At 44.5% G+C, this 22,981-nt stretch overlaps 1 protein-coding gene across 14 annotated transcripts in view; it reads right to left on the reverse strand.

The window, feature by feature from the left end:
- Positions 1 to 22,981, reverse strand: part of mask (multiple ankyrin repeats single KH domain) — a 214,186-nt gene that overhangs the window by 140,664 nt on the left and 50,541 nt on the right. For 9 of the 14 annotated variants that reach the window (XM_075684659.1, XM_075684624.1, XM_075684577.1 and 6 more), the window contains 7 exons: positions 21,660 to 21,769; positions 20,943 to 21,365; positions 17,340 to 17,427; positions 16,877 to 17,256; positions 12,470 to 12,556; positions 4,605 to 4,832; positions 2,994 to 3,240 (listed from right to left, as the gene is read on the reverse strand). In XM_075684659.1, coding sequence (XP_075540774.1) covers positions 2,994 to 3,240; positions 4,605 to 4,832; positions 12,470 to 12,556; positions 16,877 to 17,256; positions 17,340 to 17,427; positions 20,943 to 21,365; positions 21,660 to 21,769 — 1,563 coding nt within the window. The remainder of the gene's footprint in view (positions 1 to 2,993; positions 3,241 to 4,604; positions 4,833 to 12,469; positions 12,557 to 16,876; positions 17,257 to 17,339; positions 17,428 to 20,942; positions 21,366 to 21,659; positions 21,770 to 22,981) is intronic. The other 5 variants (XM_075684584.1, XM_075684592.1, XM_075684632.1 and 2 more) reach the window with 5 other exon arrangements.

The raw sequence follows: 22,981 nt of genomic DNA on the forward strand, positions 1-22,981 counted from the left end.
CCTCGTTGCTTCTCTTATATGGTTAATAAAGAGTTTATAAAACCATCACACTCGCCTCGCACCTTTTCTTGTTCACGTGGAATCCAGCGGCCGGAAAATGTATACGATTGCGGTCTGCAACAGGCAATGGCAGTGTGTTTCGGTTATCGCCTATTAAAAGCGTGTTACACTACCGACAGCACCACGCACTGTGAAACAGATAGGCAAAGACGCTTATCGCAATAGGATTGGCGTTGATAGCTGTGAATGCCGTGTGCAACGACCCCGGAGAAGCTTTGCTGGTACTGAAATGAGAAAGCGAGCGCACGGCGTTTTCATGTGAGGCGGGTGGGCAAGTATTACGGTGAAGCTGCCGCGGTGGGCAGCTATATACGGTTCTCGATTGCGCGTGCCTCGCGCATTTTCTTATTTGCATGGGATCTAGCATCCAGAAAACACATCATACGATCGCAGTTATCTATGTTGCTTTGGGCAACAAAGAAATGCAATGTTCAATAGGTAAAATGTCACCGTAAACCGTTATCAGCAATCAGCAATGCCTAAACAAAGTGCCGCCAAACCGTATCTCCTGATAAGCATAGTAATCGCCAATCCTTTGTAACATTCCGTAGCGGTAGTGCATGGTGCAGCGTTCTCGTTAACTCAGGCTGCATCGACAGGAACACTTGGTTCCTTTCACTAGGGAACGCCGGGTTCAAAGCGTTCATTGTAAAAGTAAGGCTATCTAAAAAAATGCTCATTACAGCTGGAAGCAGTTTCAATAGGCAGGGTCAGAAAATCGTAAATGCACTGAAATGTGGTCTTTATAACTGATAGATCATTATATCTAGGATCATTATAGGTGGGTTCAACTGTATTAATGTGAAAAGCATTAATTTTTCTCCCCCCTATGCCAGAAAGCCTATTCCTTCCAACTCCTAGCAAAGCCTCGTGCGGGCATATCAATAGCACTCTGTAGCATTTCATCACTGGACAGGATAAAGTTTATTCTGCTGAACCGGTTCAGTGTTGCAAACTGGTTCATGAGCCACTCAAATTTTTTTAGTTCTACGAAACTGAAATTGAACATGAACAAAATCAGAGTGCTTTGAACCCAAACTGAACCGGTATTTTTTTGGTTCAACACCATGAATATATAAGTGAAGGCTCATTTATTTGATCCTCAATTCATACATTTCAACCCATTACCTGGGCCCTCTTACATTATCCTACAGCATTAGACACTCATTCAATCGAAAATGTTTGGTTGTGCGCCAGATGTCATATGGCACGCTTGTCATCGCATGGTAAGCCCTAGTGTGCATCAAGTGTCACAATCTCGACAAGATGACAAACGAGCAAAGTAACACCAGTGCCAGCATCCAAAACAAGAGGCAGAATATGCGTCACTATAACGGTCGCTTGAAAAAGTACTACTAAGTCCTTGTGATAATGGTGAACAATGCTAGAAGCTTCGATATTGCTAAGTCTACGTCCATTAACTTTCTAGAAAAACAAAGGTTACCCACTGAGAAATAATACAGCGAAACCTCATCACTGTAAACCCCAGATTAAACTTTTCAGAAATCCCTAGCTGACTGCTTATAGTTTCAATGTAAAAATATTTCAGTACCACAAACTTTACAAAACCGAACATTTTAGAATAACAATCGTTATTAAATTTTCATGTAATGTTAACACCATCTCAGTAGTACGGATTCATATTTATAAATCTGGGGATTCTTTGGTTTCAATATATATATGCTTTGCGGCAACAAGAGCGGTAGGCTAGCAGACAAAATGGCAAAAAAAGCGGACGCCTTGCAACTTGCACCCAGGGAGGCACAGTGCATGGGCTCGGAAAACCTGAGACTGTACTGGAGCAGAAAAGTGCTGGAGGGGACTTTTATTATTTTTTATTGCCGAAGCCATGACACAAACGTATGCTCCCTCCAGAAAGGTGTCACCTAGCAATGAAGATGCATATCTTCCTTCTGCCGCCTTTATTTTTGCGCACGCTTTATTTTTTCCTCACTTCTTCCTACACGCAGGGAGATGTAATTTCTATGCTCATGGGCCAGCCCTTTCTGTTCTGGATGGTGTCACTTACACACACTTGCACTTAGGAAGAATACAGCTGTCCACCTTCCATAAGACAAAGAATGTGAAGAAGAAAAAAAATTCCGCTTTGAAGGCAACATAGAGCTTCCTGCTTGTTGGTCGTTTTGTAGACGTCTCTTCTGTGTGCACTATGGTTACTATACAGTGCTTTGACGCAACGTGGCAGCAGAATTGATGAAAAATTTATGCACAGAATGGTTAAATTTGGAGCTTTCACAATAACCTTTCAGAATAACGAACTTTCCACGGTCCCCTAAGTTCTCTATACCGAAATTTCAGCTTACTTAGTTAATATTGAGTATTTCTATCCCACTATACGTTCGAAATAAACCTTAAGTGTTTTATTTTCAAATTCTAAAAGAAACAAGGCAGACACCAATAAGTAAAAAGCGCGATTCTACAACACCTAAATGCCAATAGGGCTTGTAACAGACCACAATTTCAGTTTTGTGTGCATATTGTGTGCATACCATGCCTGTTGGTGCAAGTACCACCAGGTATGGACACAGCATATGTGCTGACACTGTCTCAATGCCCAAATTAGCAAGAGTTTGTCAGAACAGCCAGCATGACCAGCCTGTTGCCAAAGCACCGGAGCGAAGGCCAGGTGTAAAAAACTCAAGGATGCCAAAACGGAAAGCTACAACATTGCCATGCCAGACTTGAGAGCTTTTGGCATCACTTGCTCATTCACAAGGCCAACAGCCACCGTGTGCTCAGCCCACAGCCCAGAGTCAGTTGGATGACTTATACTGGCAAATTCTTAACTGTTGTGTCCTCCCCGATTAGGAAGGACAGAACTGTTCTCAGAGCCTGTCAACAAAATGTTGGGTGTAGAAGCAACACTCACCACCATCTAATAACACATACATGCATGCAAGCCACTCACTCACCGGTGACGATCTCGCCCAAGGCCTCATGGAGTGTGCGTGCAGGAGCGGCCACCATGAGTCCTTCAGCCTGTGGGGGTGCAGCCCCGAACGAACCAAGAAGGGAGGCTCCGCTGCAGCTGCTCGCCACGGCTGCCGCCGCTCCTGCTGCTGCCGCACATACTATGCCACTGCAGGCATCCTTGGCACACGGGACAGCCCCCACAGCGGCAGCCAGAGGTAACTGCTGCTTGCCACCACTTGCCTTTGCCTGGAGATGGGATAGTGGCATCCAGCCTCAGGCACTTTCTCATGAACTACCATATTTATTTGATTATAAGGCAGTCACGATTGATTATAAGACGTGGGTACTCAGTTGGGGGACCCAAGAAAAGATCCTAAGTATGCACACTAAGTAAGACGATATAGAGTAGCAGATGGTTTACTAAGACTTAATGGGGATTGCCTGAAATACCTTCTTCCTGATTCTGCCTGATTGCCTTCTAACAAAGCCAAAATGCAAAATAGCGGCCATGAAATAGGGCGGAATGTAGCTTCAACACGCGGAGTGCGGATTATATACGAATTTTACCTTTATGTGTGGCTTCACGGCAGTGTGACTTTCACCTCCAAATGTGGCTTTACGGAATTACAGCATGTGCTGCCATAAAGCCACACTTCAAAAGCAATATTCACGTATAAGGCATGACGCGACTTTGAGGCTAAGTATTCTGGGGGGGAGAAAAATGCCTCCTATTCGAATAAATACGGCATATCAGGCACATTGACAGCCAACCCATGCTGTTATGAACATATTGTTTTCTATCAAACTTAAAAGAAAAATGACAACAAAAGTTCTTTAAACAACATAACGTCAGAGCACAACAAAGTGGCTGTTCACATATTAACTATGGCATAAACAAACAGTGCAATGGGACTATGAAAACACCAGAAACCCTTCAACTGTCAATACATACCCTGAAAGGTGCTGGTTTTACGAAGCCGCCTATGTCCTGAAGCATTCTGACCAAGCCAACTTTTCTTTTTACAGCAGAATCCTAGCACATTTAGAGTATCGGTCACTGCCATTTTCAATGAACAAGAGCTCACTCACACTGCAAACATAGACCTTCAGTGCTAATATGAACATTAATTACTTTTTTAATCCTAAGGTGGCATCAAACCTTTTTACCTAAAATGCACAAAGGAACTGGGCTGAAAACAAAGCCAATATCACACACAACGAATAAAACACCTATTCTCATTACTCAATCCCATTTCACTCCTAGACACTTCCCTGTCCACGCCTATTCCCATCGACAGCTCGCTGTCGATGACTGCAAATTCATATTTTACGGCTTTCCAAGCGCACTCAGACAGCTGGCACCATTTATTGGCTTATTTAAGTACTATTTATTCAGTTTCGGTTTTCGGTTCTCTTTTCTCACCATGTGCAGATCTTTAAGACACCTGCACCCAAGTGCAGCTGTGAGATAGGAAAAATGTAAATTATAGACTACCCAAAAACTGCTGCTCTTCCCATGGGCAAGGAAGTGTTAAACAAGAAAGATGACCAAAGACATGGCCACTGAGCTGCAGAAGTAGCACAGTGACTCAAAGCTACACGTGACTTGCCTTGTCAAGATGCCTCTTGGCAGCAGCGGGTAGTAGTGTAGGTGCTGTCGCGGACGAGGAGGGCAGGGCAGTGATCTCTGCACCGGAGGAGGCGGGCACAGCCGTTGATGAAGAGGAGAGGGCAGCATTGCGCAGGTTCAGCTCTTCCACCACGTCCTCCGTCGATGCGGCCGCAGCCAGGTGCTGGTGGTGTTGGGCAGACAGCACGATCTGGGCATGAGCCTTTTCCTGCACGCACGGCCCACACGGACAACAGACATGCAGCCCACCGCTCGTCTCCGCCCCATTATGACCCATCCCAGGGAAGGAAAGGAGGCAGCAAACACTGGTGCAGCGCCCACCCACTACTGTAACCTCAAGGCATGCTCAGCGGCAGTCACACCCATTGCACTAGCAAAAGCTTGCAAGACAGCAGTTTCTCTACAGAGCACCCAAGCTGTTCTCAGAAGTCAGTTTCAAGAACCATACCAAAAAATCCAGCACCCGTGCAGCAAAACGTTTTTCTTTTTGTGTGTGTGTTTATTGTACTTATCAGGCTTTTTTGCTGCTACGTACACCATTCAATTTGTAGTGTGGGGCACCACAATAAAGGCACCAAGCTGTTTGTGGTCACATTTTAAAATAATATAAATTAGAAATAATGTGCCTGCTAGCAGCTATACCTATCAGCTATTTCAGGAAAAAAAGAAAGGTAGCCTGGTTGCCAATGCAACATCATCTCGAATGTGGCATTAGCGTCACATCATGGTGCATCGTGGATTCAGGAACTGCACTGTACAGCTTGCTTCGCTTGTTTGCTTGGTGCTGAATCAATGTGGTCAGGCAAATAAATGACTGCCCTCCATGCATATAAACCTCAAGCAGGGTACGCATTCTTGGACGATCACTTTCGGTGACACTATCGCCTTCGCATGATGCAGTGCACAACCAGCCAATCAGCTCATGTGGTTTTGCTCAGCCGGCCAATAAGCATGCATTGAAATTAATATCGTCAAAAGCAATCATCCAAGAATACACCCCCAGATTTCCCCAGAGAGAGAGAGAGAGAAAGGAATTGAATGGTACACTGGTACAAATGGCAACAATTATGCAAATGAAAACAGCAACAAAACAGCAGGCATGCATACCATGCATCCTCCCACAAAAACACACACATCTCGAAACTAGCTGCCAGGTCTCAAAGACACTCCCTGGAACGCAAATTTGCCCCTCACACTTCGGGCACTTTCACTTGACACCGTGTAGTAACTTGGACCCTTCCCACAAGGACAATGTTATTGGCACTAGGTGTGAAAGCCTAAGTTCCTTGATGACATGCCTTATAAACCCAACGCCACAAGTCCAGATTTATTTTCATATGCAGTACAAAAATGCCTAGAAAGCTACTTGGAAAATTACAACTGAACATGAAACCTTGTCTGCAAGCTAAAATTTTGCCAAGTGTTTGAATATGCAAAAGTGCTGTTCTACAAGCTCAAAAGCTACTACGTGCAGATTTATAGAGGATTAGTACATAGATGTGCGTTACAACATTACTACATAGGAAGTGCTAGCTTTAAGCAGATGACCACACTGCCATACCATGCCTTGAGGCCTTGTTTTTGATAGCAGACCACGTACTGCGTCGCTTCTAAACAGTACAGTTTTCACATTCTGGGGCGAAATACGAGTTTGTAAGTAACAACGCTTTTGATCAAAAGGAAACAGAGCTGTTGTTAATAAATTTATTCTTGGTTAATAATTGTGTAAGCATTCTCCAATGACGAGATCATGGACCACACACTCCTTTTTCTTTTTCCTTCTAACAGCCAATAGTTCTTGCTACTTTATAACCATGAAATTCATTACCACAGCACTTATGCACACAAGGGTGCCGAGATTATCGTAGTGCTTGTCTACAGACCAGAATTTTTTCTTTTTAACACCCATGCTTGGAGAGCAAGTGCATTTAATCTTGAGCCCAGTAATCAACTGTTGGTGTGGCCAGCAGGCTTAATAATGGGGCAGCTGACGACAAAGTCATGACAAGCAAACAGTGGCAGCAAGCATGCAATAGGAAAAGGTTGAGCGCTAGCTTGTCCATTCTTTCTGCCAGTTCACGCAGTGCTTGGCAAAAGATCTGCAGCGCTTGTAGGCTACCACCTACAAGTGCTGCTAATTTCAGTCTATAATTGCCACCATTGGTTCACAGGTACTTTGCACAATGTGATCACTAAGCTATGCCTATACAAAAGGGGAAGACTATTTACTGACTGCTCGATTTATTGTTGACTTCAATGAGCTAGCAGGGTTGTATGCACTTCCAAGTACTGAGATGTTTGATCCGCCTGCGCACTTTACTGCAGGTTCAATAAACGTTTTCCCAATCCACCAGCTAATTCATTAAACTAACATAATCAGACTGAACTATGTAGAAGTAATTCATACACTTAAGGATTTCTTTTAGATAGTTTGTATTCCATTGATGGTGATAATTTCTTTTCATAGAGATATGCTCACTACAAACAGCATCAACTAAAACGGTATGCACACCGCAGGACTGCACATTTCACACTTGTTTGCACTGCAAGCCCTTTGCTTTGTATGGCAATTAAGGCATTCAAGTGCCCTCAGAAAGCAAGTAATGGCAGGGGGAACTGCTGGCATTCTGCTGAACGTTTTATCCTCCTGAGACCCCGCTATGGGGATTTGTCCAATATATTGGACATTCAGATATGAGACAGTACTCCTGTGACAAGGCTTTCATCCTCATAAAACCGCACTGTACAACTTATTGGACACCTGCTTGCGCCATCTATGCAGCATTGATGAAAATACATCGTTCAAATTCCCGCCGAAACAGTTACACAATGGCGGCATTAAGCGGCGCGGCGTTTTACGGCAGCTGCCGGAGAAGCAAGCACTGTTTCTCGTATTTCTACCTGCTTTTAGGGCATATCTTTGATTTTATATTAAAGTTGATACAACAGCGTACGCGCAGAATACAAAATTTTAACTATTCGCGCGCTTACCTTTTTTTACTCTTCCTTTGATTTCGCGTGTCCATTACGTTGGACGCTAGGACTCAACCCGGTTATTTTGACCGCGCTTTTTCAATGGCCTTGTTATGAACAGTAGGCGAGTACTGATGGCGTTTAGCGGCTTGCGGACGAAATTGCGTCTCTTTTTTTCTTCGGGGGACCGGCCTCGCGTGTCTTATGAATTATTCCAATAACGTTTCTTTTTTCAATCCATGGCTTCGATCCGCAAGACACCTACTGTCGCAGATGGTCTCGTAAGGCAAAAATATCAATATCCCTCTACCAGATATTGTTCGCATGTACAATTTCAACATGGGCGTTGTTGACAAGGCAGACCGAATGATAAGTTACTACAGGATAAAAGCAGGCGTGAACAAGTGGACAATCAGAGCCATCTTTCACCTCGACATTGCCCTCAACAACTCCTGGGTGCAGAACACGCGGGACATACGCTCCCTAAAGAAACAGCGGAAATAAATACTCAAATATATGCAGTTCCACCAATCTGTTGCTGAGACTCTCGTGGCTCAAGGGAAGAAGCAGGGTGAAACGGAGAGTGAGATCGAAGCCGAGTGGCATCCGCCATCAAAGCAGGCTCGGCTGTCTCCTCGAGAACCGCAAGAAAAGAGCACTACCCACTACTCAATACTGGCAGACACTGCAAACACTGCCCGTTGCAGACTACAGGGCTGCGACATGAAAACAAAGTTCTTTTGCACCAAATGTCGGCTCTTCTTCTGCATCACCAAGGACAAACAGGTGTTTTGAAATTGCCCACGAGAAGTGAACACAAGAGCGAAATTTTTTTTTGAGCAGAGGAATGCTCTTCTTATGTACTTTATTGAATACTTTGCCTTTTGAGTTGTTAAAATATTTTTGCACATGAGTTTTGCGTAATATCCGCGGTATGTCATTACGTGCGCCCTGGGTGAAGAAAGACCGGGTAGCATCCCAGTGTCCAATATATTGGACATCGCGCTGAGCTGAAATTATCACGGCTATTGAAAAAACATTTAACACTTTTCACCTTCATAACCATCCTGATTTATTCTGAAAGTTTGGTAAAAATCTGTGCACCCAAATGCATCCCGGGTCTCAGGAGGTTATAGGCTAACCATTGTAAAGTGTTTACAGGAGTGCCTGTCATATCACGCATGTTTGGAGAAAGATGTTTCCACCCAACTCAAAGTTCAAGTTAATTTTCTGCTTAAAATGAATACGATATTCCAAGTACCGTATATACTCGAATATACGCCAACATATTTTTTCTAAAGGTGATTCATGAAACTCCTAGGTCAGCTTCAGGATTCCAGGATTTCGTTAGTAGCCATTGAAACTGGTGGCACGCCATTAACCCTACACCACAAGACCGTTCTGTAGCCACTACCAGACCTGCCAACCTTAACCGTTATCGTATTTATTTGAATCTAGGCCGACAGTTTTTTTCGAATAATCATACACCAAACTCTAGGTTCAGCTTAGATTCGAAGATTCTAAAAAACGTGCCAGTTTTTAAGTAAAATTGATAAATATGGTGCATAGCTAGCACCATCTAGAAAAGTCAGTATCGTAGCCCCTACTAGCCGTGCCAGTAGCTAACTGAAGTACACAAGCAACTTCGCTATTCTGACCTGTGCCGTATCAGCGCATGGCGTGGTATTGTCACTAAATTGCCATTTTCAAGCGAAAAGTTATGCTAGCCGCAGAGGCATCATAGAACGTTCAGGCCGGGCGAGACTTTGGCATCCATGAGAAAAACATCCGTCGTTGAAGGGGGCAATGAGAGATGCTTTTTGCTTTCACCGCAACAAGAATGGCATTTATCGAACCACAGCAGCGATGATGAAGTGGAATGAGCTCAGCATGTTCATATTCAATAAATGCTGTTTTCATTCTTTGAACGCTGCCCTCACTTTTTGTTCGGCCTACATTCGAGGTAAGATTTCTTTTCTTCCTTTCTTCAGACTTTTGGGAGTTGGCTTAGAATCGGGACCACCCTAGATTCGAGTAAATAAGGTAAATACTGCAGTTTATGCCAAAAAATACTAAATAATGATGAAAAGTACTAAATTTGTGTCAGTAGTCAGGACGTTAACTGTGTTCTAAAAAAAAAATTCGACTGTTCTCTGGGGTCACTGTGAACAGGCAAACTGCTATATAGTCAGAAGAGGAATGATCTGTGCCACAGAAAAATGGAAATGTCCACTAACTTTTTCATAAAATATTCACAAATCGAAGGTTGAAGCTTTAGTTGCTGTTACACATTGGTTCTACGAGAGAATGGTACTGCTGCTGGTAGGTCAGAATAAATGAGTGCATACGAAAATTGCCTCTGAAAGATTGGTGGGCGACTGTATTCGTATAAAATGAAGTCTGCCCTAAGCTGGCTACATATGAACAGTCGTAAAATTATTGGTGCCAATATGACAACCATAAACAAGCTCTAAAAATCTGGTATTTTATGATAAAATCGTAAAGGTTAGCAGGTATGCATTACTATCTGCTGCCATATCCATGAAGTACTACAGCTCACTGTAATAGTACACCACTTTTATTTTATTTAATGGATGCAATGGAGGCCCATTGTTCTCTTTTTTGTTTTAAAACTTAGCTCTTGACAAGACACTGGCACCGAGAAAGCGGTGTTAGCAGAGCGGTGCCTACAGAGTATTGGGACAATGTTTGTGGCTAGTGGCAGACACTGGTAATAAAGGTAGTTTGCTTTTTGTGGCTGTTGCCGTTTACCATTTTTTGATTGACTTGCATTTGTTTTTCCCCCCACTTCCTGACATTCTGAATTTGTGAGGTCAGCTTCAAATTGGGGAGGCCGGCCTACATTCAAGTAAATACGGTCGTTAATAATGACGGACAAAAGTACGCCTCCTGTGGGTGTGAATAAGTTATGATAAATTCACTTAAATGCAAACGTCAAATCCACATGGCACCACACAAACTGCCTTGAAGATTATGGCATGAGCTAGCCCCGATTTTTTAACTTTTTTCTTCTTAAGCCAGTTATCTAATTCCAACTTATTTCTGGTGCTTTACACGGACAGTGCTTTAGCATTTTCCTGCCTGTGCCTATTCCCATCGATAGCCCACTATTAATGGCTGCAAATTCATATTTTGCTGCTTCCCGAGCACTCTTGGACTAGTGCCGTCTAATGGGTTATTAAGCAACTATTTATCAGTTTTGCTTTCTGTTATCGTTTTATGCCACACGAGGATTCTTAAGCACCCCCTGAGAAAGACTTGGGTGTCGTTGGCGCGATGAGCACACATACTTCCCAAGATGACGCCATTACGCACCACTCATCCATGGAAACGTTGCATTTCTACAGACTCTGACGCAGCTACATGAAAGTTTTTGGACTTGTGAAATAACACCCACACAGAAAACAACTTTGGTCCGTCACATTTCAGCAAGGAGTTTCGCTTTCATGTTCGAACCATTTCAAAGCTGTGGTGTGCCGATATAAAGATATCCTATGTGCCCTAAAGGTCACAGTTTTTATTGTAAATGTTAACATCCTTCCATAGGAATAATTTGGTGGCCACCAGACAAGGAGGGGAGTTTTGCAGCCAAAGACAGCCAGGAATTGATTGTGGCATCATGCTGGGGCTAGTCACTAGGGCTAATGTTTTCTTATGTCTAAATAAATTCTTCACATAGAAAGCTGATAGTCGCTTGAATATTGTAAAAGTCCCTTGCATTAAAAGTCTATAATCTGAATTTTCTAGAAGCAACAGTGACGTCTTTTATAACTTTTTTTTCGAAACATTTTTGTTTAGATATTTCTTTGGGAATTCTTTTAATAAACGTGATGTTTGGGCCTAGTAACATCCGCAAGAGAATTTCTCCCTCAACAATTTGATACTATAAACCTAAGTATCAGGCATGCTCTGTGATAGGAAAAAAGTATTTACTAGGCTACCCAAAAACTGCTGCTTTTCCCATGGGCTCCTAGGAAAGTGTTAAGTAGCAGATCTTCCGACGACCATTCACAGCGCTGTGCAAATTCAGCTGAACCTGGTTGTTGGGGTTAAATAGCACCAATTAGGCAACAGGAACAAATTTTCTGGTACCTACTTCACTTTGGTAAGCACTCCTCCTAGCTGCCATTGTTGTGAATGACTTAAGTGCAAGGATACATGGAAACAAAAACTGAAATCTGCTGGCAAGTTTCGAAGTTGTGGATTCCTGAAATAATAAGCCTTAAGGAACAAAAGCTCACCAAAAGTGGGGCCTTACTTCCTTAATGCTAGTAGCTACTAAAAGAATCTGCTAGGACATCAAGACAGGCTTGTAGGCAATTCACAATTCAACACAGATGACACATTGACAATGAATGAAAACAAGCAAAATGAATGTTACAGTATAACGCTTGCTCAGCTACGTGTCATCTGCGCTATAGTACGACATTTAGAAAAGAGTTTCTTCCCATTTAGTTAAATTTATCCTCTCTTTTCTACACGTGCACAGCTAAGCTTAAGTTGATGTTCCCAAAGACCCAATGCCATCAATAAGTCATGAAAAGGTCGGACACAATGGTGTTCACAAGCTTGAGCACTTGCACAAGTTAGTGGAGTGAGCTGTATTTAGACAAGGACACAAGTTGTGAACTAGAGATAGTCGACGTTCAAATTTGCTGACATTTAGTAGCAGCAGTGATGGAGCGAGTTAGTTTGACAGCAGATTAAAAATATGCATTGTCCCAGATTGTGTAGCTTTCATTCTGGTGAGTATGAGCGCGTGATGCAGTAAGTGAGGAGAGTGCGAGTTAGCTTTGAAAATCTCAGCCTGCCATGAGCAAATATTGGTTGAGGGCTCGCAAGAACGCCAACCTCTGCCTGCTGCCAGCTGAATGCGGTCTGCGCCTGGCAAGCACATGCAGGGGCGTCATCTTCGTTGGGCATCATGTCCTCGGAACCCTGGAGTGAAGCACAGACCAAAGCGAAATTGATACCAGGACAGCGTTTCTGTGCTACGCAAATCAGCTCATGATACACAGTCGCTGTTGGTCGCACGTGCCGTTTGTAGCGTCAAGTCCCCGAGTAACAGAGTTGTGATGGCAACGCAGCTACAATTTTGGCTCCCAGCAGCACAGTTTGAGAGGTGTCTTGCATGGCTCCCTTTCTTGCTCGGCAACAAAGGACACCATAGCAAAGACATGCAAGACCATGCACATTGCTCACATGCATAACAGCCACAGCAAAACAATATATCTGCCATGCATACACATTCACTTCAGTGCAACCTTGACTACAGCTGAGCCAGCCCATAAGAGCCCCACTTATAAGAAGCCGTGTAAAGCTTTCTTATGGGCATCATTTTTGTTTAAATCTATTCTCTGCATGTTCAAGAGATGAAAGTAAACTCTATGACAACGCATGCACACTGAAGTCATCAAATGCAGAGGCCCCAAAACAAGCAAATGCAGAGCTACCCTCAACCCAAAAATTTTTGTGTCATTTGATACCCCATTTCACTCACCTACAGACAATGTGTGTCTAATACAGTCAACAATCGATTTTTTTGGATGCCCGATTTTTCGGATACACCCGATAATTCAGACACCTCTGTGACACCCCCATGTACCCCTAAAGCAAATGTATAAGAACATCTGAAATGTCTAACACTGAAACTCTTCACCGTCCGATTTTCCAGACCATCTCTGTGATGAACACAGGCCTGAAACAGCAATAATCAAAGCCAGCAGCATCTCCATTTTGATTGTCTCACAGCCTTGAACCAGCACTTTCACACGCCGATCCACTGGCAGCCGTATTGCAACCATCACTGCTTGTCTCGCAGCCAAGACTACAGTAACACTAGGCCTGAGCTGCTCTGACGTTTGCTACCAAGCTTCCCACTGTTTCATGCTTTCTTTCTTTATTGAAACAATTTGCCACAGTCAGCAATGGCGCTAATTCTGTCTTTGTCATAGTCACCAATGGCTTTAAGGCATGGAAAGCACTGCAAGAGTCAAGCATTGCATAATGCCAGTTTCCAAAAGTCAGCTTCACCACAATACGGCATTATGCATATGCAATATATTGCGGTGAAGCACACCAAGAGTGGAACGGGGTCACCATCACAGGACACAATTTGTATGCCTTAATTACACATGCGTGAACACGCAGTCTCCTGTACAGATGCACAGATAAGCCTAATGAGTGAACTGGCAAGCCTTCAGAGCTATTCTGGACATGCCTGTGGAGCCTTAAGCCCTTGGGGGCAGTCAAAGGCATGCATTCTTTTTTTTTTTCGAACTGCCCATTTTTTTTTTTTTAAAGCACAGTTTATAGGCACCCATTCCTGTGGTGAACATTGGCGTGCCTCGCCCTCCCTCAGCGTAACCGAGCGAAGAAGCTCAGCGAAAGATGAAAGAGCGAATGCAGAGTGCAGCAGCGGATGAAAGAAGGGCACACTGAAAAGAGCGAGAGGAGGAACCGGAGGAGCAGGCTACAGTAAAAGCATGAGGTGGGAAATGGAGGTATAGCAAAAGGGTGAAGAGAAAAGCAAAAGACTGCAATAGCGAAGAGAGCACGAGGAGGAAAGCGTAGGAAGCCACCTTGAAGCACTACCACATGGTGATGTCCGCGCATTCACGGCGCAGGTCACCCGGGGGAAAGAAAAAGAAGAACCAGAAAGGTCAGCTTCATGCATAGCGTTCGCCACAAGCATTTTCCAGAAATATTACGGTTGCAAGAACTGCACTTGCTGGAAAGTGGCAACTGTGTGGCCGGTCTATATATAGCGCAGCGCGTCGAGACTCTGCCAGTAGGTGCGGTGATCAGTACAATGACTCACTATATTGCGAAATGAAAACACGTAAAGAGATGTGCTGAACTTTCGCATTAGAGTGTATCGTAAATGTTCATGAATTTCTTTTACATTTTTGCTGGCCCTAGGGAGTCCAAAAAAACCTGACATTGACTGTAGCAGTGGGGCAGTGTGTTACACAGGTGATACTGAGACGCCATGGTTCCCAAACCTGTTCGAACTTGTCAACGGTGTCATTGCCACTTTTCATATGGTCTCATAGTACTCCCGTACACTTCAACACACTGCACCACTGTGTAGCAGGCTATACAATTCCAAATGTTTGCAAAAGCAATACAGTTGTGCTATCTGTCATTGTTAGGCCACACCACAGCATGCACCAAGCTTTGCACTCACCACAGCACACACCAACCCTGTTTATATATATACATGTACATAAACAGGCTGCGCTGCTTGCTGGCACAACCTGTGAGGCATGCAACCACCGGCACACTATGCGAGTTTCACTGCACGTGTGCTCGGGCCATTAGGCTCCCTTTAAAACTTAGAGGAGGTCCTGTCCATGCCGATGCTACCTATATTGATGAAACAATAGATGGGCTTCTATGGGCTTGCATGCTTCTGCCCTGTCCATTGTCCAGACAGTGAGTTGCAATATTAATAAGGCATGATTGCATTAGAATAGGCTTTTGCGAATATCAACTTTTAGGTTCGAAGCGAAGTCAAAACGAATACCGTACTTACTCGCATAATAAACACACTTTTTGCCTGAAAGATGTGCGCAAAGTTGGGATGTGCATTCATAATGCTAGGTAGAATTTTGAGTGATTCTTTTTTTCCCGCAGCTGCCTCTAAAAAAGTCAGTTTCACCTGAAATGTGAACCATCGGTAATAATAGCAAATGTGTAGACAGCCACACGAAGTAAGGATAGTAGTCCTATGGGCTGTATAAACTTGCAAACATTCGCTTTAACGCAAACTGAGCGGTGAGAACGCAGCACCAGGTACGAGTCACCATCGACTCAGCCACTGATGTAGATCACTTTGAAGATATGGTGCACCGCAGCGGCGCAATGCGCAGTTGCTGCCAGAGTAACCTCCCCCCCCCCCGGCACTATGCACACTACGGAAGATCGTGTTTCCTTCCCATTTTCGTCCCTTGTATGTGGGAGATTGAGCCGTGATCGTCGGCGCCCCTTGGGCACAGTTGCGCAATAAGCAATTGCTGCTAGAGTGCAACGCCGTCGTCAGGCCTTTCTTCGCCCTTCCCCCCCCCCCCCCCCCCAACCGGGTATTTAGCGCAACGAAAGACGGCGCGCAGGCTTGAGCCACGATTGTCGGCTTCCCTCACCCACATTCACTCGCACTTACACTATGCGGCGCGCGACAGCGACGACGACGGCAAAAATGCACCTAGAGCGTCTACATAACTGCTTTCGCAAAAAAAGTTGGAGACATGGTACGATTCGGCATCCAACACGGCATCCAACACAGTAGCACCCGCCGAACGCCATATTAGACACGGAATTGTACAGTGTGTCTCCTACTTCACGGCAGCAAGTTCAGGGTGCAATCTTTATGCGAGAAAAAAAAAAAAATGCTTCTTGATTGGAAAAGTGGGGGCTGTGTTCATTATGCGAGTGCATTCATTATGTGGGTAAATACGGTAGCAATTAGTATGGAATAATTTCGAAGCGAATACTTCAAATAGTTTTGGCATCACACAAAGATTACACGAGCAGCTCAGCACCACCGCCGAGAACACCATTAGCCTAGCCCACTTCCCTTAGAAGCCTTAACGTCCACTTATCAGGAAGTTCGAGAGACAACTGATGCCTTGCGATACTCGGAGTTGCTACAAGCAGGCTCGACTGTAATGCAAGATTCCGTGCATGCTGACTAAAAGGTTGCACAACCTGAGAATATGACTAAGTTAAAAGGCGCAATAGATGAGTGAAACTTGCGCATATTTAGGTACTAACTTGATCTGTTATATGTGCCAAGCAAGAAGGTGCAGGAAAGCACTAGGAATGCTTTGTTTGCAAAGAGTGCAAGTGTCAAACATTTTGGAGCCACAGCAATGCAGCTCTGCGCTAGGAGTCACCCCGTCCCCGCGAAAGGCAGTCATGCCTTTCATATCAATGAAAAAACAAGACAGAGCACAAGCCCACACTACATCGTGTGGACCTGTCCATCATGCTGGGGAACATGCTACAAAATGGGGAGGAGCAGACTGTTGCAGTGCCCAAGCCAATCAAGCAAGCCATGCAGTGCAAGATAATCAAGAGATCCATCACCTTCACTATGGGCCTCCTTCGAGGCGAGAATAAAAGCGTTGCGTAGAAAAAGCCACCCGCATGAGGCTTGCCCGCGGAAAGAGGCTTCTCAGTCCGGGTGCAGGGAGACGTCCAAGCGCAGCCAGGGACGTGCATGCGAGCGTGCCACAGTTCCCTATCCCGACCCACCTGCAGCTCACGTTCCACCCTTTGCAACTCTTCAAGGATCTGCTGCTTCTGCATTATCTGCTCCTCCCGGCTGGGGTGGTTGAGCTCAGCCGATCGCATCATGCTGCTGATGCAGGCTTCCAGCCGTTCACTGGGCCGAAGGCCGGGTTGCCCTTGGCTTGGCTTTGTCAACTGGTCTGCCCCACCCCGTGACACCACAGTGCCCCCGCCACAGGACATCAAGGGTGGATGGCTCGAGGAGGAAGAGGAGGAAGGGGAGTCCCCACTGGCCTTGCGCTTGCCACTTGTTGAAGGAGCACTGCTGCTGGGCCACGATGCATCAGCCGAGGGAATGGCCGTTACTGAAGAGGACGACGCCGACGCCACACGGGGCGTTACCGCTAGAAGGGAACGTAACACACGTGAGCTTCATGCCACCCTTTCCGTTAAATATGCTTTTCACAACAGCAGGACCAACACTCACCTCCAGCAACCTGTGGAAGGTAGGGGTGCCCAGCAGCAACTGCTGCCGCTAGTGCTGCAACCCTCTGCTCTTCAGTCATGGGGACAACCTGCACAACACAGCCACATAATGTCTTTAGGGGACCCCCCATGTAGTGCTTGGCACCTCTGTACACTGCAGGTGCCGAAGAAGTGGTAAAAACAACCTCTCAGGGGGACCTCTTGCTAGCATAGCATTCTCTTTGCTGCCTCCGCTCATGTGCCTCATTTTAAGAACAGGCGCAGTGCAGAGCCCACGAAAGCCAGGCTGTCAGTGTGAAGCATTGCCCGAACTGACATTGCTGTATCGAAGCAGAATATGAAGAGCACATTAAATCTTATACTACTGTCAAGCGGGCAAGTTAAGTGCACTTGGATAGAGTGCCACTTGATTGAAGTGCACTTTGCCAAATCTAAATGTTGCAAGTAAAATGTCACTCGCAGAAGAGTGCCCTCCAGTCAAAGTGCGTTCACAGAATGCACTTCGCTGGCCAAGTGCGTAGCCTTGCTGCCAGTGGTTTCAATGGTACAAAATGTAATGCATAAAGAAGGGACACGGAAGTTCATTTTAGTTGTTGTACAGCTTTTAAAAAAATAATCAGAACAGAACTTGCTCATATTCTGTTCTAACAGGATCAAATGCCGCCTCGTCGCACGCCGCCATGTTGTCCTCGATTGGCTGGCGTTGATTTGAAAAAAAATTTTTTTTTTTGTTGAGAAAAAATTGATTCAATTGCTTTTTATTCATAACAACATAACACAATCGCTTTTTAGAGGTTTTTTCTTTTCAATCTACATCTTCAAAAAATGCACTCTTAATCTGTCGCCATTTCTTTTTATTGTGAATGCGCTCCGTTTTCCCGTTTGGCATTGCATAGCCTAAAATGTCACACAAGATCCCAAAGTACACTCCCCATAAGATGCATCTAACTTGGCCGCTTGAAAGGGGTATTAATTATAAAGGAGTTGGGTCTAGATCAAAAAGTTTTCTTGGTTCTTTGCTTTTCCAAGTTATGGTGCTGAAAACTTGCAGAAATAACTGAGGTTTTTTAGCGCACGAAAAGGGACGAAAGACAGTGGCAAGACGCGGACATAGCACTACGTCTGCGCCTTGCCACTGTCTTTCGTCCCTTTTCAGGCGCTAAAAAACCTCAGTTAAAAAACCTCAACATGCCCTAACCTATGCTCTTGCAGAAGTATGTACATCGTAAACCACTCGTGATCACTGCCAGAGTCACGAATATAGTCCCAAAACCAGCACATATGCAAAACATCTACACCAGGCTGAAGTGAATTTACAACAACTGAAGCAAGTAATCTGATGTTTGCATCCTTTTAAATAACGATAAACGCTTCAGGACTGGCCTTACCAGATGGATGTCGCATGAAGTAGACAAAGTATAATAGAAAAGTAATGTAAAAGACGAAAATACTTTCCGCACGGAAACTTAAATGACAAAGTGACAATGTGCATGCGTTTGGTGCAGAGTTTGGCGCAAAGCCCATGCTACTGACAAGTGGCCGTGCACCTCTTGATCTCAGAGGCTGTAAGCAGAAGCAGGCTTCTCGGTCACCTAGGCAACCACCTTGTGTACACAGCTTCCGCCATCCCATTCATAGAGCACCTCATACCGTGAGAATTAACAGCGCATACAATACACTTTTTCCTGCTACTTGTTTGTTTGCTTCATGTGTCCTCTTCCTCCGCATTGCCCTCGTCACTCTCCCCTCCGCTGCCGGCATCACCTCACTGACAAGTGAGCCTGCTACCTTGCTTGTCCGAGATTTTCCGACAGCCACATTATAACCAGTAGACTCCAGCTAATTTGATCCCAACCGAAAGTCTCTGCTACCACCCATGCATTTTTACGAGCCCAAACTTTGGTTATTTCGATGTTAAAATTGGCATTTGCCTGATAATTTGAAGTTGATTAGTCACCACGCATGCGTACGAGCCCTATGATGACACCAATAGCAACCCCTTTACTGGCAATGTCTGTCTTTGGAGAGCTTAGGGATCAGTGAATGTGTTGAACACATATCTCCTGTCGAAAATGTTTATTTTCTGGTGGCCCTAGGCAAATTTTCAAGCAAGAGCTGAACCTCACAGTGTCTGATTATGGCAGTTACCCAATTCTAATGAACACCTTTTTTTTTTTTTTTTCACAAGAAAATTGGGTCGAAAATTGCCTGCACAGTGTCATCAGATATGAAACAAACAGCTTCGCAGTGCTCATATGTGTTACCATCGAACACAGATATATAACTGCGAAACTGACTTTAGGAACCCAGCCACCAATGTGCAACACATAATACATGCTTGCCCCCTTTTCTTGCTGAAAAATTGGGTGCGCATTAAATTTATACTTTGTTTAGAAGCTTTAATGTCATTTATATGCTAGTTTTCTACTTTGGACACAAATAAAGTGGGGGTGCATTTGATTCGAGGGCATGTTAGAATAGGGCAAATACCGCCAAACAAATCAGCAGTGTGTTATGTCACTTTTCTGCATCTCGTTTATTTCTACTTGCCAGATAATTTAATGAATTTCAATGGACCTGTCAGGGTCGAATTAACGGAAGTCAACTACATTTCATGTCATGCGGCTGCATCATAAGCAGTATCCGTATACATTTAAGTCCTATGGAGGGTAAATGGTAGTTGGAAAACACTGCATTATATCAGGTCTTACATAATGTAAGCGGTCACGTCATAAGTGGTCCAAGTTGTAATTTTATGGGCTCATTCTGAATATGACATTCATTTCCATCTCACATTGTTCCAATTTTATGTAAGTTTTCTATGAGCTCGAGAAAGATCAGTGCCTGAAATTTAAATAGGGTATTACTATTCATGGTTATAGAAGATTCAAGAAATCCAAGAAGACAAACCTTGTTGCTCTGTCTAGTCTACTCTAGAACAAGAATTTTGAGAGTTCAAGGAATAAAGAAAAAAGTTTGTCAGTTTTGAAGCAGAGAAAGCAATGGCAAGGCTGACCGCTGTGTTAGAGCTCCTTGGACAGTGTTGCAATACACAAGGGAGACTCAGAAGCAACTGCTCCTGCACAGCAGGAACCATGTAAGCTACCAGGCGTCGCACCTTGGCGCACTAGGTGAGACCGACAGAAAACATGCAGGTACCAAGTGTGTGTGTGACAACACACACACTTGTGACAACAACACACAAGTGTGTGTCTAACCCTCCATGCAGGTACCAAGTGTGTGCGTGACAGCCCAGCGGCAGTGTGAACAGACCTCAAGTGCCCATATAATTAATTGCTGTCACAATTAAACACTCATCTAAGCGTCAACTTCAAAGTCTTACAACTCTGTTTCAGGGTATGAAAAGCTGCAGGGCATCTCAATAATAATAAAAGTATTTTCCAAGACTAGTCCACATAGTTCTTACTGAAGGAGGAAGAAAAACCAACCCTCAAATGTAAACATATCCTGGTGCATGAAATCTCTGCTGGTAGCGATCACCTGCAGAAAACTCACTGTTGCTCTAGAAAAAGTGAAATAAGTAAAATTTAATTGATATCTTGCTCTTTGTTTGAGCTGCAATGCACCGTCGCATGGCACTCACCTCAACTGCGGGGGAAGGTGCTGCTGCTGTGGTGGCTGAAGCCGTCGAGGTCACGGCTGCGGCCGCTGCTGCCGCGGCGGCGGCAGCTGCTGCCGCAGCCGTACCCAGGTTAGGGTAATCCAGCAGGAGCTGCACGACCGCCGTGTGGCCCCCCTTGGATGCCTCGATCAGCATGGTGGAGTTGTCCTTGAGCCGGTGGCTGGGGTCCGCCCCATGAGCCAGCAGCAACTCGACCACCGACAGGTGGCCACCCGCACAGGCCAGTGACAGGGGTGTGTGGTCATTGCTGCTGGTTGGCCGGTTGGGGTCTGCACCACGGTTGAGCAAGAACTGCACCGTGCACAGGTGGCCAGCCCGGCACGCCTTCATCAGCGGTGTCCGGCCACCCTCGGACTCGTGCTCCTGCAGATGATGGCAGCAATGCTGACAGGGCTGCTGCTTAATACTTGTTGCTGGGCTAGTTGTTCATACTTCTTGCAGTGGGAAAGACTTGAAACAAGTAAGGAAACTATCGAACTACAAAGAACATTATTTCCTGTCTAGTCATTTCCTTACTTGTTTTCGTGTTTTTCCCACAGTAAGAAGAGCTGCTGCTGCTACAAATTCAACACACGGCAATTCGGCTGCAGCATGACACTGATCCTAAGTGGTAGCGAGTACCCAAGAAATTAAACATCCAGTAACAAGAAAAAGATAAAGACACTCAACTGCACTCACCAAGTCAGCATTAGCTTGAAGCAGCAGGTCAGCGACATCCGTGTGGCCATTTTCGCAGGCATACGTCAAAGCGGTGTCCCCCGTGGCAGTCTTCGCATTAACACATGCCCCTGCACACAACACGGAGGTTAGCAAACAAGGCCCTGTGAGCATTCAGCATCAAGTGCTCATCAAAAGCAAATGAACAGTCTAAAAAGTGATTTGTTGCAGACAATCTAAGCTAAAAGAGCACGTGGACTCTGAACTAACATTTTTTTCACTGTTTTCACAAAGTAACTAGAGTTGTGCGAATATCGAATATAGATTTCGAATCGAATATCAAATCAAAGAAAAGGAAGGCTAATGTTGAACCTAATATTGGGATCATTCCACGCCAACTGTCCCAACCGTGGCGCTTGAGAAAATTAATTTCTCTCGAAAAGTTGCACGTATGTAAGCATTACTTGCACAGTATCTTCCCAAAATATTTTAAGCCGAAAAAGTTTTTGGGCACCATGAGGGCTATTTGAATTTCACGAAATGGTAGAAAAGCCGGTGCAAAAAATTCACAAGAAATTGACCACTTTGCACATTCTTTCAAAATTTTGATTTTTGAGCGGCCCGAACATAGTTCTTGCTTTTTAAAACAGTTTCAAAAAATACCTTTATGTTTTTTAGTCCTGAGCACCACAGTGAAAATACGCAAATTACAGCGTTTTTGGGAAACTTCACAAAAAATGGTCAGGGATAAAAACCTGGAATTTTTTTTTATAGAACTTTTCCTAAAGTATACTACCCTCTAAAAATTTATTTTTGCCTATGTGCTGAGCACAGGGTCTCAAATAAAAGCCTGAATTGGGCAATAATGCTATTTTGGCCTAAGTTTTAGCTGTTGGTACACACTAAGGTGGTGGATGGAAAAATAAGCAGAAAAACAGATATAATTGAGAAGCACAACTTTCAGCACGGATATTTTAATCAAAGTAAGTTGTGTTTTGATCGTGAAATTTCTTTTTTAAATTTAGTCCCAGCATTGGATTATCTTCGTTCGATCTTCACCTGATAGCATGTTCATGGGAAATACAAACCAGGGTGGTCCAAATGGTGGTCTGTGCGGTGAGGAATAAAAACCGAGGTCACCAGGAGTGTGTAAGTATTTGAATCTTGCAGGTATGCTTACTTAAGATAGATCAACATTGCGCACTTCCATGCTACTGGAAGTATGCACATGCGGCTGCCTACATGTGAAGCAGTAGAACGGGCCACAAATCATTTTTTTTTCGAAGGTACTTCTCAGCTGACCATCTGACTGCTGAGAATCACCGTTGCAAAAAAAAAAAAAA

Source organism: Dermacentor variabilis, chromosome 1, assembly GCF_050947875.1.
Source record: "Dermacentor variabilis isolate Ectoservices chromosome 1, ASM5094787v1, whole genome shotgun sequence".
NCBI classification, from domain to species: Eukaryota; Metazoa; Arthropoda; class Arachnida; order Ixodida; family Ixodidae; genus Dermacentor; species Dermacentor variabilis.